At 34.5% G+C, this 13,055-nt stretch overlaps 1 protein-coding gene across 3 annotated transcripts; it reads left to right on the top strand.

Moving 5' to 3' along the window:
* The first annotated feature begins 979 nt into the window (after positions 1–979).
* LOC126972686 (retinol-binding protein pinta-like) lies at positions 980–11,593 on the top strand. Of its 3 annotated transcripts, none has more exons than XM_050819576.1 (7): positions 980–1,125; positions 2,645–2,794; positions 3,662–3,821; positions 5,339–5,510; positions 7,721–7,921; positions 10,303–10,408; positions 11,297–11,593. In XM_050819576.1, exons 2-7 carry the CDS (start codon positions 2,653–2,655, stop codon positions 11,446–11,448), a joined length of 933 nt encoding a protein of 310 aa, XP_050675533.1. In that variant the 5' UTR covers positions 980–1,125; positions 2,645–2,652; the 3' UTR covers positions 11,449–11,593. The 3 variants fall into 3 exon arrangements, with proteins under 3 accessions (XP_050675533.1, XP_050675536.1, XP_050675534.1); XM_050819579.1 differs by lacking the exon at positions 980–1,125 and adding an exon at positions 1,127–1,149; XM_050819577.1 differs by lacking the exon at positions 980–1,125 and adding an exon at positions 1,203–1,377.
* The last annotated feature ends 1,462 nt before the right edge of the window (positions 11,594–13,055 follow it).

Here is a 13,055-nt window from a genome sequence, read left to right as displayed (position 1 = left end):
CAGACACATTTATTTCGTTCATTCTTCATATGCGATCCAAACGCCATTCAGTTAAAGGCACTTCATGGTACGAAAGTTGTGATTGAGTTTAGGTACCTAAACTGAACTGCATCGGAATCGCATCGCTTATTAAAAGTTGATGGTAGGCCCTCTTGTGTTAAACATACTGGTCAAGCCCGACAAATGCTTATCCTGATGACGTCATTACCGTCGACACCAACACGGCAGGCACTAGGGATGGGACACTACACCGTTTCATATCTTCTGTTTTTCATTTCTCATTACCGTGTAGGTAGATGGTTCTCGTGGGAGACGCTTCGATACTTTAAAACACTTGAATATCCACGATGCCACTTATACGTTATACGCAGTAAGGCTTGAACAACCACCAATAGTCAATTTTAAAATTAACAAATGTTAGTAAAAATTTATAACAGCTGTGACGAAAAAGTTAATCTTCACAGAAAAAAATCCATCTACGTAATTTCTAGTTTTATATTTGATGTGGCCTCTAAACTAACAAAAGCTAATTTACAATAATTAAATTTAATATAAGTACACTATTCTCCAGGAATAAAATGAAATTTGTATTTCTTTGTTCTACGCTTCTATTTATTATCTTCTGATATATAAAATTCTCATATCGCGGTGTTTGTAGTTAAACTCCTTCGAAACGGCTTGATTCTCATGAAATTTTGAGTGCAAATTGGGTGGGTCTGAGAATTGGACAACATCTATTTTTCTTCCCCCTAAATGTGAAGGGTCGTCCACGCCAAATTTTACTTTATTATTTTTTTGACATTTTTTTTAAATTTGTATGATTATGAGTCAGCATTAAAAAATACATACAACTTCAAATTATCACCCATCTACGATCAACAGTTACTTTTGTATCGCGATTTTAATATTGGCAATACAACGTTTGCTGGGTCAGCTAGTAACAAAATAAGTTTATCAAGTTACAACACGCCTGTGAAATTTAAAATGTAACTTGTTATTCATTTAAATTATTTAAGTTCCACTTGCCGCACCGGGCGACCTTAAGCTTTTGAGATAATAATGTTTTACATATTATAATATTATACCATCAAGAATATCGTTAGTGTTATTATAAGCGTGAAGCAAGTAAGTTATTTCAATTTATAAAAGGTTTTTGTTAAGTCCTATAATTACTTAGCCTTAATTAAATAGTACTTATACCTACTAGCTAAAATATTATACGATAAAAATAGTTTTTAAAACGGTTGGTATGTGTTAATATCTAAACATATTGTTTTGGGGTTTCTGAAACTTGTTGTGTGTGTTATTAATTGTGTTAATAGCCATATTGGTCGTTTTTGGAATATATAGACATATTTAGCATCTTCTAGAGCAATCGTAAGTAATATTTTTTTGAATAATAATTTTATTTTGAATAGGAATAGTTTTTCAGTGTAGTGTGATAAATAAATACGCGCGGCGGATGAAAAGTAATCACCGTTGCTCACCTTTTGAAACACCAAAGGACTTACGGGAGCGTTTCCGTCCTTTTATATAGGTTCCCATAATAATAAGGGATTGCTTGTAACTAATTCTAGTAGGCTTCATAAGATACATAATAGCTTTAAGGGTAAATGTATACACTTCTATAATAAAGTCCCAGCCACTGTTCAGGCATTATCTATAAATAAATTTAAATGTTTTATAAAAAAAATGGCTCTGTCGTAAATCCTATTACTCCACTGCTGAATATCTAAATGATCCGACAGCCTGGGACTAGATTATGATTATTTTATAGCGATAGAAATGACTGTACAATATTGTATATATTTATTGTAAAGAGCGCAAAAAAAATGCTGGGAGAGTTTCTTGCGCCGCTTCTCCTCTCTCAGAGCGCCATATGTTTCGCAAGATATTAGCAAGCACAAAAAAACATGACTTATTTAGCCTTGTTTATAAAATTTATACATTATCATTCGTTTTATTGAGTGAATATTTAATGGACGTACACGGCATATTTACGTTTTTATTACCTATAAGTATAGGTGTATAAATTTGGTACCTCATTACCTACTATGAGAATCAAACGTCTTAAATGTCTGTCATTATAGATTTCTGTGACCTACAGCTTCAGCTCAGGTCCTACAGGACATCATACCAATAATAACATCGCTTATTTACACAAATTTCAATACACAAAGCTTAATTCCATAACTAGCTGACCCGACAGACGTTGATCTGTATATAATAAATAAAATAATGTTTTTATATGAATTAACATCAAAAATTAATTCGTAAAATATGCACCCTGCTGTCGTAATGAAATTGTTTCGCAGCAGAACTGTCAAACCGTGCGTCAATAAATTCTCTCGTAGAAATTATGTATGGACACATCAAAGGAAAAACAAATTTGTTGTTTTTATTTAATTTAGCAGCATTTTCCCATCTGTTCACCTTTTAAACCTTCTCTGGACTTCCCCAAATAATTCAATACTTAAATTTGCCAAATCGGTCCAGCCGTTCTCGAGTTTTAGCAAGACTAACGAACAGCAATTCATTTTTATATATATATAGAGAGAAGACATGCATACTGTATACCGAATTTGTTTGTATTTATACCCACTGGCTATTAGTGGTTTCAAATTACCTTGAATTACTTTTACAGACTTAAAAATGACAATCCGACCACTTTCCGGGCCTTTACAAGAGAAAGCTATAAAAGAATTGTTTGAGGATCCGGAAAGAGTAGAATCGGATATTGCAGCTATACGGACATGGCTTCAAAAACAACCGCACCTAGAATCGGCTAATCCGTGTAAGTAAAATTTTACCATGTAACGATTTTTTTATAAATAATTACACTATCATTGTCTGTATTGGTATGATTTAAACACTCTTAGAACTAGAATCTTATTATTATTATCTTTATCCATATTTTTTATCCATTAATCTTATGAATAATATAAAGATTTAATACTTAAGTATTCATCGCTACACTGTGCAAAGAATGATTAGTTTTGGTATGCGTCTTTTTGACTCATCCAAGCCCTTATTGGTTCTTTAAGATTATCTTTGGACCAATATACTCTTACCTACTTAAAGAAATAAATAAATACCTAAAATATGGTAGGTAAAATAATGTAGGTAAATAAATAATATGCAAGGTAAAAATAAGCTAGTGGTAGTCCACTACCTTATTTTTGTTAGACATCTGTTGAGTAGGTATGCTATCCCTTCACTACTAATTTAGTTTTATCTCAATATTGTTCGATTCATGTTAATAATTTTACCTTGCCATCAATTGGAATAATATTACCTACATATTTTACAAGCGTTCATAGTTCCCGTAAAGTTATTTTTTGTATTTCTATTTACTAAAAGCTTCAATGTTCTCATTTGCAATTAATTTTATTCTTTATTTATTAAAATAATAGTAACAGGATGTGTGAGATATATTTACGCACTGATGATTTTAAGTGATAAATTTAGCACACGGTTACAATGATCATAGTTTTAAATATTAATATTTGAGGCACCCAGCATTTCAAATAGATACCTACTGGATAATAATTGCTCTCTGTTAGATTTTCCTTGGCAACTGCTGATCACCAAGCGTATACGAAAAGCTAGAGTTACTAATATTTGTAAGCCTAAGTCAGTATTTAATTTATCTTAATTTCAGCTGATCAAAGGATAGTTTCATTCTTGCGTGGAAATAAATACAGTCTAGAACGTACAAAGGAGAAGCTTGATATGAGTTATACACTGCGGTCTTTGGTGCCGGAAATATTTCAAAACAGAGATCCTCTTGATCCAAAAATACAAAGGATTTTGGCTAAAGGGTAAATATCATATTGTTTAAGAATAATAAAATATTATTACGAGCTTCGTGGATAGAAAAGTCGTTAAATTAGTAAATAGAAAAAAGATATATATAACACACAAAAGCAAATAGAGCGTAAATTCACACACAAAACACTGTCATTAATTACTCTAATTTACACACACTTTACACGCACACATTTATCAATCACTGGTCACAATACTCTCACTATTATCTCTTCGAAGCTATTCGCTTGGTATTGCCATTCACAACGGAACTGAACTCTTTGCGTTTCAGCCTGTATATGCCTGTTAACAATATTCGAGAACTTTCTATGCAAATCTAGAATGCAAGATCATTCATCTCTTGCCAGACGTAATTCCGTCTTTGTCACACAATTCTAGAACAATCGCTCCAGCTTCTATAAAATTCTACTTTTCCTTCTCTCTTGTCATGCATTCTAGAATTCTCACTCTAGAATGTTCCTTCAATAAAGGGGTATAACCAGTTGTAACAATGCCTGTAAAAAGGGGTTTTGTAAAAGTTGTACCAAGAATCTAAGGTTGTACTCAAATCGCCTGAAAAAGCAGTTTCAGCCTCCTGAAAACGAGGTCAACTATGTGTTATATCCAATTTACTACTATGTATTAGCCTCATGTCCAAAAACGCCGGGAATTACAAGAATTACAAGTCTTCGTAACAGTATTTTTTATATGAGAGGGGGCAAAAGGCTGATGTGACGGGAAGTGATGAATCATCCGCAATACCAGTGGTCAAGGCACAGAGAGATTGACCTTTATGTGGGAGTATTCTCTCATGTACTCCAAACAACAATTATATGAACATTTTATTGAATATATTATTTTTTATTATATTAATAAAACCATGATGAGCTGCACAATATTAAAATAAATTTGTTGTTATAATAATTTAATTCAATGTTATTTGTCACTGCAGTTTTTACATGAATTACAAAAAACCCATTTCCGAATGAATGCAAAACAATATGCAATTACAGATTTACATATTTTTCAACACACTTGCTCGTAAAGTGAGCCTTATGTTTAGGACCATAAAACGAACTATAATACACTAGTGCATAATAGAATTATCCCTACAAAGTTAAGTTAGTACTTAACTGCAAATTATATGAGAGGAAACAGAGCACTTTCAATTTAACCGGGTAATACAGTTTTTTATTGGAAAAATAAAGAGATCTAAGCTGTTGAAAATCACAATCAAATCAAAAAAACATTTATTTTATTTTTATCGCATATGTTGGTGTGTCGTAAATTTATATTTCTTTTTTCCTCGCAAGTGGGTTGAAAAAGTGCGTTTGAAACTCGTGAGCAACTTCCTCACTAGAGACTCGACTGATTTACACCCACCTAGTATTATTTTTAATTCCTCTTTAGTTGTTTCTTTTATGGTTATGTATTGATGATAGGTAATACTATGTAGATACATAACATATGAACGAAGTAATAAATATACAACTCAAACAGTTATCTTACAATTTCGCGATGTTTGTTACAGGACATTTTTGCCGTTGAGCAAATGTGCTAAAGAAGATGGGCCTCGGCCAGTATTAGTGAGATTTACTTCAGAAATAGGTCCTGACGTCACCATGGCAGATATAATGAAAATTAATTTCATGATAATCGATTTGCTGATTGAGGAGGACGATAATTTTGTCATCGCTGGTGAGGTAAAGAATTTCTTTCAAATCAAATCAAATCAAAATCAGTTTATTCACGTAGGTCACGGAAATGACACTTATGAATGTCAAAAAAAATGGAAATGACACTTTGAATCAAATTTTCCTGCCATATTATGTCTTTACAACATTCAGCTGGACCTTAAGATATATACTTTTAGAATATTTTGTTTGGAGCAAAATCCACAAAAAATATAAAGTACTATCTACACTCCCTTCAGATTTTTGTGGCACTAATCTTTTTAATCTTTTGAAAGTTGTGCTCATTTTTAGATCAAGTTATTTGCGAGTTGGTTCAGATGGTTTTGCATTCGCTTGTTCTGAGTATCCATTGAGGCTGATACTTCTTTCTTTTCTTTCTTTTTAATGAACCATGTAGCATCAGTCATTCTTAAAGTTGGATAGCCACCATTAAATAACTAATTTTAATAATCAAATAGTGGTTAGAGTATTTATTATATAAAATGCAGTATCATATGTTTGAAATTTTTTATTTACTATTTATTTACCAATCTTATCGATACACTTAAAATTATTGAGGTTATTGAATACAATGGTAAGCAGTTAATCATTACACAACTTAACTAGTTGGAATCAAAATACCAGCAATGTTTATAATAACTTATATTGTGTTTTCAAACGCTCTATAGCTCTAAGCCCATACGGCTTATAAGATTACTGTTATAGTTACCAGTGGGAGGCTCCTTTGCACAGGATGCCGGCTAGATTACGGTACCACGGCGCCTATTTCTGCAGTGAGGCAGTAATGTGTAAACATTATTGTGTTTCGGTCCGAAGGGCGCCGTAGGTAGTGAAATTACTGAGCAAACAAGACTTAACATCATATGTCTCTAGGAGACGAGGGCAAATGCAGTGCCACTCGGAACTTTTTTTAAATTTCAAGAATCCTAAGTCACACTGGATTGTAATAGGCAGGGCGTATCAATTACCATAAGCTCAACATCCTGCTCGTCTTGTCCCTTATTCTCATAAAAAAACATGGCATACTAGCTTCTTTGGATTAAAATAAAACCTCCTCATTGTGTTCATTGCGATCTTTTTTTCACATAGCTAGAACATTCTAGATTTTACAAAAATTCAACACTAGAGTGTATGACTTTCAAGAGAATTATTAAAAAACGTTTGTATAGTAAAGCTTACTGTAACATATATGACTTCTTATTGATACCACAGATTGGGAATGAAGCGACTGCACTCAGTATATTAAGTAATAAAATTGTATGATTATTTGTGACGAAATTTTATTTTAAAAAAAAGAAGCACGCAAGCAATATAGAAAAGGAAAGCCAATCTATTGAATCTATACCACTGACCTCTACTATTTACCACTGGACTGGCGGCTGTCAAAGTGTTTTTGTATCTGTTTGATATTCGCCATTTTGGCGCTGTTGGCAATTTAGCAAGAGTCTGCGGTACTAAAACTATTGAAGAACTATAAATAACATGGAATACGAACGAAATTAATTCAAAATGCAAAAATAGTTCAGAGTTTCGTACGTTCCTTCGCAGCCATTTGCATTATACGTCACAATTAGTTCTGTGGACGCTCGCGAGTGGCGCTTCAAATAGGCACAAAAAATTTGCTGACAAACAAATGGAGCAGCCTGTCCAGTGGTATTTATACATGTCAGTAATTGTTTCTGTCGCCGATTTTGATTGACAAGTCGTTAACAGTTAGCGCTCTGTAATAACTCCTTAGTATTTTGAATATTAGGTAACGGACACATTTACAAATCAAAATTACTCACGCTTTATCGGGCTGTCAGGTAGTATAAACGCTACTATATTCAAAGTATATGATTATAATAAACGTTCCAACCCTTTTTTAATGTTAATAAGGGATGAGACGAGCAGGACGTTCAGGTGATAGTAATTGATTCGCCTTGCCCATTACAATGCAGTGCCGCTCAGGATTCTTGAAAAACCCAAAAATTCTGAGCGGCACTTAAATTGCGCTCGTCACCTTGAGACATAAGATATTAAGTCTCAATTGCCCAGTAATTTAACTAGCTACGGCGCCCGTTCCACCAAAACACAGAAATGCTTACATTACTGCTTCACGGAGTACACTTAAACTAGCCGACATCCTGTGCAAAGGAGCCTCCCTCTAATGAAAACCCTTTCAAAAGTGATACTGTGTTTAATAATCAACGAAAATAATATAATTTATGTTATTTCAGGAAGTGATTTCAGATGGTAAAGACCTGGGATTTGTTTTAATGTCGCAATTTACTCCAGCGTTAGCCAAGAAAACGGTTACCTCGTTTGAAAAGGCTTTGCCATTACGAATGAAAGCTGTTCATTTATTGAACACTCCTCCGGGATTCGAAACAGCTTACTCACTATTAAAAACATTTATAAGCGAGAAGTTAAGGAACAGAGTAAGTAATTGTCACATATTTTAGATGCATATCAAAAACTATTTTAATCATAGACGTGTAGACAGTAACAGATAGATGCTGTGGAACAAGCTACAAAACTAAAACCGCAGTAACCAAGCCATACAGAGATGTACATTAATGTGGCAGGCTCCTTTGCACAGGATGCCGGCTAGATTATGGGTACCACAACGGCGCCTATTTCTGCCGTGAAGCAGTTATGTGTATGCATTACTGTGTTTCGGTCTGAAGGGCGCCGTAGCTAGTGAAAGTACTGGACAAATGAGACTTAACATCTTATGTCTCAAGGTGATGAGCGAAATTGTAATGCCGCTCAGAAATTTTGGGTTTTTCAAGAATCCTGAGCGGCACTGCATTGTAATGGGCAGGGCGTATCAATCGAAAGCGAACGTCCTGCTCGTCTCGTCCCTTGTTGTCATAAAAAAAAATGTCAACTAAAATATGGATAGGGCCAAGAGGAAAAACAAAATAGAGCGTGTGCTTAAGATCGCACGGCGGAGGTGAAAACTTCATTCGCCATCGCATTTAATTCAGATAGTATAATGACTATATCTACACTATCATTACGGGGAAGTGTACCAAGAATACTGGCATCGTTACTGCATTGGATAGCAAGGCTGGAGGCCTACCCGGAAAATTTACTAAGATATATTCGGAACGATACGATAATACTCCGAATATATCGCACCTACCCTACTCTAACAAATGTTCGTATTTCAAATCGGTTATCGTAACAACATCGTAACCATAGACTAGACTATAATAATATTTTGATTTTTTTACGATGTTAGAGTAAATGAATTATGCACAAACCAAACATTATCTGTGCTATTAAGTGTCAAAAGTCAAAAGATAGTTTAGGCGCTAAGGACCATGCCAGACTCTGCACCATCAATATGCATCATTTACACAAAATGTAAATATTCAAAAATTATGTAATGAATATAATATGACCATTTAAAATTGAATATATAATACAAAACTTGCGGATAGTAAAATGTAAAAAAAAAGTAACTCAAGCCTTCTCGTCGACTTCCAATGTCTCAGGCGGCCATTGGCAATACTTTCTACGCATAAACGATCAACAAAATGACTTAAATTACTTGGTAGTAAAAAAATCCAGTTGTATAGTAAATCATATATAATTATTTTAATAATATTTATTAAGTATGTATATTGTATGGCAAATATATCTATACAACTTGAATCGATTATAGTAACGACAGCCTAGGTGTCGTTGAGATTATCGTAAAAGTGACGTATGATTATTTGTCATATTCGAATATTCGTCTCTGACATTTTTAACTAAGGTTAGGACCGATAATATCGAAAAATGTTTCGTTCGTTCAATCATCGTTTCGAATGCCACGATATATCGAATATCGTTTTACGGAGTAGACACCCTGGTCCGTTGGCCGAAATAGCTCCCAGTGCTTTTTCCAGTAGCCCTATAATTGAGGCGCGTAGAAAGTACTTTGTTCAGTCTCTGTGCCTCTGGACTCCACGGGCCAAGTGTCTCGACACCAAACGGCACAAAGATGTAAGACTCACTGAGACCGACATATTTGCGACGTTTGCTGTCTTTATCATAGGTTGTATTGTAAATATCTATATATATAAAAATGAATTGCTGTTCATTAGTCTCGCTAAAACTCGAGAACGGCTGGACGGATTTGGCTAATTTTGGTCTTGAATTATTTGTGAAGTTGAAGTCCAGAGAAGGTTTAAAAGGTGAATAAATAGGAAAACGCTGCTAAATTAAATAAAAAGAACAAATTTGTTTTTTCATTTGATGTGTCCATACATAATTTCTATGAGAGAATTAATTGACGCACGGTTTGACAGTTCTGCTGTGAAACAATTTCGTTACGACAGCAGGGTGCATATTTTACGAAGTAATTTTTGATGTAATGATAAATTATTGACAAATTCATATAAAAACATTATTTTATTTATTATATACAGAACAACGTCTTTTGGGTCAGCTAGTATACAATAAATATATAATTGTAAATACATAATCATAAGATTTGCTTCGTTTCAATATTCTGGTTGCACATTAATATATATGTGTGTTTTTGTATGTATATGTTTACATGTGTAAATGTGCCACCGATTTTATTTATTTTTTCTCATCTGATGCATCTTAAGAACCCTCCTGTGCATATTTTCTGCCCACTTGGAAGTCAAATCTTTGACCATCTCTACCTATTCCGATCTTTGTTTGTTTTATCAGTTTACATAAACTTACCTTGTAGAGTATTTTCTCAGTAGTTATTTTTAAACTTTTTAAAGTTGCTAACGTTTCACCCTTAGTATTATTGTTTTTTCTAGATGACTTACCTAAATGGATTTTTTTGCAGTTTCATGTCCACAATAAAAACTTTGCGGCTCTGTACGAGAAATTCCCACAAGAGATGTTACCAGAAGAGTACGGAGGCAGAAATGGCTCTATTCAGGAGCTGACTGGTATTATTTATTTCGATTTTATTATTGCATCTCATACCTTTCTAAGTTTAAATAGCAGTTCCACTATCTATATGTTATCAGGGGTATTACATCCAATAAAATTGCACGCACGTCAGATATTCTATAAAGGCATAAAAAGGCATTTATTTTTTCAAAATGGATTCCTTTAGAATTCTTTTTGATGTCATTTCTATTATACTAGATACTACTACCGCTTGGGAAACAAATGGTGCTCTGAGAGAGAAGAAGCGGCGCAAGAAACTCACCCAGCATTCTTTTTTGCGCTCTTTTTAATTATCTCAAGTCTCAGGGAATAAGGTGTTGTGATGCTATCGTATTTCGCTACCCCTTTTCAATTTGTATTTTTGAAACGGCTCATGTCTTTCTTATACTGTGCTTCTAAACATTCGAAAATGTATTTCTCAGAACCTGAGAAAAACATTGCAAGAAACACAGCGGGTTTTTTTTAATAGAACTTCGATATAACAATATCCATTTATTAAATTGTCTGAAGGCGGTTGCTCAATTTCCAAGATGTCGTATCATTAAGACAGTCATTTATGTTATAGTAACCTTTACCACATAAAAGCTATAAACAATCTTTTGAATTTCGCTCATATTTTGTTTTGTATATTTTCTGGGGTCATGTTATAAAAGCAAATACATCGCCCAATAAAAGACTTACTAATTAACCGAGTAGTAGGCATAACAAGTTTACGTCTCTTCTGGTGTTGACATTAGGATTATCGCAGATGCTAGATAATCGTTTATGTCCCTATATACATTACATGATGTTTTTTCCCTCTTTTACAGGAACTCAAAAATATAGCCCTAATTCTCAAAGTGAAAATAATGTTACTGTAATAGTAATGTGTGAATATATTCCAGATTACTGGAAAGGCAAAGTGGAAAGCCGTCGCGACTGGTTCCTTGAAGAAGACAAAGCGCGCTCCAACGAGTACTTGAGACCAGGCAAACCTAAAACTACATCCTCGCTATTTGGAGTAGAAGGATCATTCAGGAAACTAGACGTCGATTAATATTTAAGAAATTAGTATCGTGAGGATAAGAAATTTAATAATATATAAAATAACCGCAGTAAAAGTTTGGGATGAATAACTTATATACATGTACCTATATTTGTGTATAGATATATTAGAACAGAAATAAAATTATTTAATGTTATATAGTTTTGATTATTTTCTATTTCCTAAAAAAAAGTACAACACGCGTTGAACACAAATCCGTGTCTTTCTGTTGTTTATCGTCAATCTTCAGACGTCACTTAATTAGTTAGACACTGTTTAACAAAACACGTGTCTTAGTCATATTTAAATTATTTTTTGTAATAACACAGTCTATTTTTTAAATAACACGGCAGAAGATCTTCATAAATACGAGCGAGACTCCCTTAGTTGACTAGAGTCTTTACCCGAAAGAATTTTTCAAAGCTGAGCATGATGAGTCAGTCATTAAATACCCACACAATATAGTGTATAAGCGTGCCCTAAAATATAATGCCGGCATTTAGAGGGAACGAAAGCATTGTCTGTTTGTAAAAAGGTCCAATTCAAATGCACACACTCACTCACTCACACACACAATTCATTGTTAATTGTAAAATTTGGTTTTTAATCATTTCTGTTTATTTCTATATTGTTTACTAAATAAAATGTATCTGCTAAGGAAGTTGCGCGATATTTCCAATACAAGTTTCCTGAGACAACTTACTGGGAAGTCTCAACCACTAAAAAAGATGTATATGTAATCTTTGAAATAAACGAAATTTATTTATTTATTTAAAAAAAAAGCATATTTAGATTTTGCTGAGTGTGACAAACACGAACTTGACTTTCGCATTGGGCTGTCGTAACTTTTGCTCAGCATAATTTCAGTTGCCAAATGACTATAAAAACGAACTCACAGATGCATATGCTAAGCATGAACTCGGCTAAGTTTTACCTATGTAAAGTCTGAGCAAAATCTAAGTACGGTCTATAGTTATTAGCCTTAGAGCTAACATGGTAGCCTATAGAATCTTGCTCGAGAAAAGTAAGCCAACATGTCAAAAAATATGAGCGATAGCTCTATTTTTATGGAAAAGGAGGACAAACGAGCGTACGGGTCACCTGGTGTTAAGTGCTCACCGCCGCCCACATTCTCTTACAACACCAGAGGAATCACCGGAGCGTTGCCGGCCTTTAAGGAAGGTGTACGCGCTTTTTTTGAAAGTACACATGTCGAATCGTCCCGGAAACACCGCACAAGGAAGCTCATTACACAGCTAAACGTACGTGGAAATTAGCTCCTTGAAAACTGCGCTGCAGAGGACCGCCACACATCCAGATGGTGGGGATGATATCCTAACTTGTGGCGTGTCGTGCGAAGGTGAAATTCAGCGGCAGGAATCAGGTTTTAACAGTTCTTCAGAACACTCCCCGTGAGAAATGCGGTAGAAGACACACAATGAAGCGACGTCTCTACGCAACGCCAAGTGATCCAGCCGTTCACAGAGAAATGGGTCCCCGACAATTTGAGCTGCTCTGCGTTGAACGCGGTCAAGTCGTTCGAGCTGATACTGCGGTGCGCCAGACCAGAGATGACAGCAATACTCCATGTGTGGCCGGACCTGCGCTTTGTAGAGCGC

This window comes from Leptidea sinapis, chromosome 27 (genome assembly GCF_905404315.1).
Source record: "Leptidea sinapis chromosome 27, ilLepSina1.1, whole genome shotgun sequence".
Lineage (NCBI taxonomy): Eukaryota > Metazoa > Arthropoda > Insecta > Lepidoptera > Pieridae > Leptidea > Leptidea sinapis.
This window is presented reverse-complemented; position numbering and strand designations above follow the sequence as displayed.

Bases quoted from the DNA above. Each gene is read 5' to 3' on its own strand.
- LOC126972686 (XM_050819576.1), top strand. From the start codon at position 2,653: ATGACAATCCGACCACTTTCCGGGCCTTTACAAGAGAAAGCTATAAAA. The intron at 2,795-3,661 runs GTAAGTAAAATT...TCTTAATTTCAG, and splicing joins CCTAGAATCGGCTAATCCGT to CTGATCAAAGGATAGTTTCA. The intron at 10,409-11,296 runs GTATTATTTATT...AATATATTCCAG, and splicing joins CTCTATTCAGGAGCTGACTG to ATTACTGGAAAGGCAAAGTG.